Source organism: Oryzias melastigma, unplaced genomic scaffold, assembly GCF_002922805.2.
Source record: "Oryzias melastigma strain HK-1 unplaced genomic scaffold, ASM292280v2 sc01673, whole genome shotgun sequence".
In the NCBI taxonomy this organism is placed as follows: Eukaryota; Metazoa; Chordata; class Actinopteri; order Beloniformes; family Adrianichthyidae; genus Oryzias; species Oryzias melastigma.
In genome coordinates this window covers 976-6,050 of record NW_023418253.1, presented here as the reverse complement: position 1 = coordinate 6,050, position 5,075 = coordinate 976, and the positions used below count along the sequence as shown (strand labels likewise).

Below are 5,075 nucleotides of genomic sequence, written 5' to 3'. Positions count from 1 at the left end.
GTCCTCCATTGTTGGACCCAATAGTGTTTTTATCAACAGTTGTGACACTAGTACTGATGATTAAAGATTATTTGACTGAAAAGCCATAGAAGATTAATTTATACAAATCTGTAGATATTTTACCCATTTGATATGGATCTTCTACATTAATACATTTTATTTTATTAAAAAAATCTACATCAATCGTAAGGTTTTCGTTCCGTTTTGTTACTGCTGAATTCTCGCGTTTTTTGGGTGATTTGTACGCACTAAAGCTGAACTCACGTGAAGGCAATGTTTACAAGTGAATATCTCCAACACTATTTAGAATTCAAACTGTTTAGTGACGTAAGTGCAACAATTTATAAATATTTTTAGTCAGCACAGCTTGGTTTGACTTTTTTCCTTCATTAAACACAATTGACGTTAAGCTATTTGAATATTTAGCTAATTGACTTTATACTTCACTTCACAATTAACACCTGACAAATACCAGTAAATGTTTATTCGTTCCTCCAATAAACACACTCTACAATTAATTTAAAAAATTAAAGATATAGTGTGAAATAACATTTGGAAGTCGCTTCTTAAATGTAAAGACAGGCGTAAACAAGAAAAGCTTCCTTCTGCTAGCTTAAATTAGAGACGCATAGTACTAAGAAATTTAGACAACTAAAACCACATTTTACATGGATACTTAATTATTATATAATATATATAAATATCAACTAAGGAAACTTCAACTTGGATTCATTTTTTCAGTTTGTGCAGATAATTCGCGACGTTTTAGCTAGTGTTGTGACGTTAGCGAGTTAGCTAAGGTTAAAATAAACAAACGCCTTTAGAATTAAGATAATTTGAAATGTAGGAATTCGGAATTTACTTTACCTGCCGCAAAAAGAAATCCTTTCCTTACTTAGGAGTCTTCACGCAAACATTAATCCTTTGTTGATAGTTTTGGAGACCCTGCCCTGCCCTGCTAATCCCAGCAGTCGTTTTGACAGGTCACTTCCGTTCGCCTGACCGGCAAAAGGCACGAAGAAGAACAGTGAGCACCAGCGCCCCTTCGGTTAAAACTGCTCATTGCTGGTCTGTCTTTATGGATCAATGTGGGGCAAAAAAAAAAAAAAAAAAAAACTTCCATTGGCCCAGTTCAACAGAAGCACACTTTAAGTGTGTTAAAGCAACAAATACTGACTTTTGGGGGGGAAATTATTAGTAATTTATTTTGGCTAAAAGAACAGTTTTTATTAATATAAGGTACGACTAATTTTTAGAATCAATATTTTAGTATGGTAGTGTGGTCTATTGTACTACACAGTTCTATAGTTAAAAATGACCCAACTCAGAGGTTAAAAAAAGAGTTTGTGCTAGGTTTTTTTAACTCAGGGAAAAAAAAACATAGATTGAAGTTAAAATTAAATTAGTTACCCCAAAAATAATATTGTTCAAAAAAGTAACCCAAAGTGTATACCAACCCAAGAATTTGGTTGAAGAAATAACCAAGAAGTGTAGAATTAGGGAAATCAATTTGCTAAGAGAACCACAGATACAATATTCCCCTCAAGGGCTGGTGTGTCCTATTCATGGCTGATCACCTGGCTCAGGTGTGTTCAGTCCAGCCAATCAGGACATAGCAGAACAGTGCGTTGGAAGACAAGCAGGAATGGAGCCCTGGATGCCACTTAGACTGCTTTGGAGAAGAACAGAAGAGATCAAAGGATGTTGGACTGTTTTTTTGTTTTTATAAGATAATCTAAGAAAGGGTACAACAAGGGGAGCTGGGGTTTTTTTTTATTAATTTTGGAGTAACAGCAAAGAGTTCTGCAAACATTTATGACACCTGTAAAGTTACATACTTTAGCCCACGGTGTTCAGGTTCACACTGGACAAGCAGGGAGGGGCTTCTTCTTCTTCTTTTGTTACTGTTTACTAGCGCATTTCCACCACCTAGAGTTGGAATTGGCTTGGTGCAGAATTTAAAATCTCGCAAGCCTGCTTTCACAGCTCTATTTCAAATATGAAAGACTTAGTGTCATCTACATTTCACCAACAAAGTGAGACAGGAATATCTTTGAATCATCATGTTTGCAGATGACATTGTAATCTGTAATGAGGGCAAGGAGCAGGTGGAGGAACATCTACAGAAGTGGAGGTTTGCTCTGGAAAGAAGAATGGTCAGCTGGAGCAAAACAGTGTATTTGAATCAACTTTATTGACAAATATTGCACATACAGAACACCGTGCAATACGTGATGCAGTTTGAGTAAAAATAACAATAGATTGTTGAGTGAGAGGAACTCAAATTGAGATAAAAACAAAAAAAAAAGTTAAAGGCGGATAATTGGCTGCTCTAAAGGGACCATCAGATCCGTAAATAATTTGTTCTAATACTTTTATTTATTCATGGATTAAATGAATTAGATAAACAATGTATTTTTTTTTCCAAATTAAGTTTCGTAGAACAGTTGGAATTCAGTGGAATCCGTGAAGGTGTAATCGTTCTGCAGCCTGTCCAATCAGGAGGCGGAGGAGAGGCTGTGCCGCGACACGGCGACAGAACTCAGGCGGCGACAGCCCTGTTGGCGTCCGGACCGGTTCCCAGCCACACCGTCACCCTCTATTTGCAACACGGTAGAGTGTCTTTGTTGCGTTTGTTCCTGCTTTTATCAAGTTTTACAACTTTTAAGGTTTTAAAAAGTTTTGCTGGGTCGATTTTCTGCCGGTTTGTCCCATCTGCGAAAACATTTAAGCTAGCTTGGACACAAAATGCACTTCCGGTTGGGACTTTCAAAATACAACTTTAAGCTCAATTTCGTTAGGCGTTTTTTGCCATAATAATTCTTTAGCATTTTATTTTGAAAGAAGACTCTTTTCCGGTTTTATGTTTTGAGTGGCGCATTACTACGAGTTTGACCATCCACAGCAAAAGGATTTAAGTCGGTGTCAGCAGCGTACTTTCCTCTCCGAACTTTTGACCGGTTCTGGTACCTGCCGTAAGCGTGACATTATATGTTAAGGTGTTTTAATGATTTATTTATTTTTATTGCAAAATATCAACCTAAAGTTGGAACGAAATAGTTTCTGTCCCGATATAGGGCGTGGAGCCTGAGTGACGCGTTACGTCATTGGAAGCGTCTCCTGTCGCCGCATTTCAACAAGTAACGCCTGTAGAAATGAAAGTGATCAATTCAATGGTGTTTTGTCACCAAACATCGGCATTTTATCTACAGTTGCAATTTTATTTCTTTTTTTAAAAACAATTTGCATGCTTAATCATGTTTCTAAATGAACAATTTCCCACTTCAGCTGCGCCTGCGCTTTCAGGGTCTGTGTATCCCTCCACAAGAACTACTTTTGACTTTATTGTGTATTTTCTAAAGTTTTTGCTAATTTGTTCATTATATATTTTTTAATTTATATTTTATTTATTTGCATTTACAACCTTATTTTTTTATAAGGCTAAACTGTTTTTTTTTAGTTCAAAGGATTTGAAGATCACTTAAAATAGTTATATCAGTGTTTTTTGTCTTTTGTTACACGGAAAGGATTATTGTTCTGTTATCAAAGGGACTGCAGTAATTTTTACTAATTAAAATAAAGCAACACATAAATAACCAATTAGCAATATTGGTGCTATCCAGCTGTCCAGTTTAGAGCTAAAGCCAGCTCAAAAACCAAACCGTACATGGATCTATTTGTCTGGAAGTGGATGCATCTGAAGTGTAGCGGAGCAAGGAGACTTTACCTGCTGAGCCTTTTCAAACCACGAGTTTTCATCTGCTCCTGATCCATTACGATTGGAATAAAGAAATACTCAGAAATGCAGTTTTAGTCTTCAATTCTTTTGTATATGTCCTCCGTCGTGAGAAAAATGCTACAAGAACATCTTAAAAACACCAAAAACAGCATTTTCATTGTAGTGGGTCTTTAATATTTTATTGGACTGACTCAAAAAACATATTTTTTAATTCCTTTCCTGGGAAAAAAAACATCTGGAAAAAACATTTTTAAATGAAAATACCATCAATATTGACTAAAAACTAACATATTTAGTCAGTGATTTCACTAAACTAGCCCTCGAAAGACATTCAAGTGCAATAAACATTTCTATAATCCTCAATTTATTGTCAAAATTACTGGTTTGTAATAAAATAAGTTTGTTTTTTTATGCATGTTTAACACTTTTAACATTGGTGCTTTAACTCTTTCTTTCTGATTCTTTCAAAAGCCAAGATGAAAATCCCATTTTCTTCACATCTGCATCAGCTGATTCCTGTTGATCCTGTAAATGGTGGAAGAGTTACAGTCTGTCAAAGAGTATTAAAGGGTTAAAAATGTACCTTTGTTTTCCAGATGGCTGACGTGGAGCTCGTGAAGAAGATGCTACAGGGCATCCTGCACTCCAACAAAGGCGGGGTGTCCCTGACCCGTCTGCAGACGGAGTACAAGGAGGCGACCGGTGAGCAGATACCGCATAAGCAGATGGGACACAACCACCTGGACACGCTGCTCGTCAGCATGCCGTCTGTGGTGCGAGTGGAGCGCAGCCGCTCTGGAGAGGTAAGCAAAGACGATAAGTAGACGTCCATGTCAGAAAAGTGTGTCTGCTAGATCCCAATGACTGTAAATGAGAACTGGAACATCCAGCTTCAACCAGTCAATGGGTCGGCCACGTTGTTCCTATCAATCCACTGTAACCCTGTGAATTAATTATTCTTACCTCCGTTCCAGGCTAGCTATTTTGCATCAGCAGCCAGTGAAAGGACCCATATAGCCAAAGTGATGGCCCGAGAGCCAAACTCTAGGAGGATCAGCCGGCCTCACCTGGTCAACACGCAGATGAGGGTGAAGCCGGCCGCTCCGTTCATCCTCAACGGTAGGTCTAGTTTTGTATCAGTTGAGATTTTTGTTGGAAGGTGGATGACGTCACAGGAAAACCCCCAAAAGTGGTGGATGTTGATGCTGATTTGGTGTGTGGTTAAAAATGTGTGACGAGCCCAAAATGTTTCTACATTTATTGGAACTGTTGGGTTTAATTGCTGTAACAGCTGGTTAAATATAGACGGTTGTTAGAACAAAATAACAAAAAAAAA

At 37.6% G+C, this 5,075-nt stretch overlaps 1 protein-coding gene across 4 annotated transcripts; it reads left to right on the top strand.

The window, feature by feature from the left end:
• The first annotated feature begins 2,127 nt into the window (after positions 1-2,127).
• Positions 2,128-4,989, top strand: LOC112139293 (tudor domain-containing protein 7B-like). Of its 4 annotated transcripts, none has more exons than XM_036211256.1 (3): positions 2,128-2,613; positions 4,336-4,542; positions 4,714-4,989. In XM_036211256.1, exons 2-3 carry the CDS (start codon positions 4,336-4,338, stop codon positions 4,972-4,974), a joined length of 468 nt encoding a protein of 155 aa, XP_036067149.1. In that variant the 5' UTR covers positions 2,128-2,613; the 3' UTR covers positions 4,975-4,989. The 4 variants fall into 4 exon arrangements, with proteins under 4 accessions (XP_036067149.1, XP_036067151.1, XP_036067150.1 ...); XM_036211258.1 differs by lacking the exon at positions 2,128-2,613 and adding an exon at positions 2,692-2,966; XM_036211257.1 differs by lacking the exon at positions 2,128-2,613 and adding an exon at positions 2,692-2,975.
• Positions 4,990-5,075: the final 86 nt, after the last annotated feature.

Bases quoted from the DNA above. Each gene is read 5' to 3' on its own strand.
- LOC112139293 (XM_036211255.1), top strand. The intron at 4,543-4,713 runs GTAAGCAAAGAC...CCTCCGTTCCAG, and splicing joins AGCGCAGCCGCTCTGGAGAG to GCTAGCTATTTTGCATCAGC.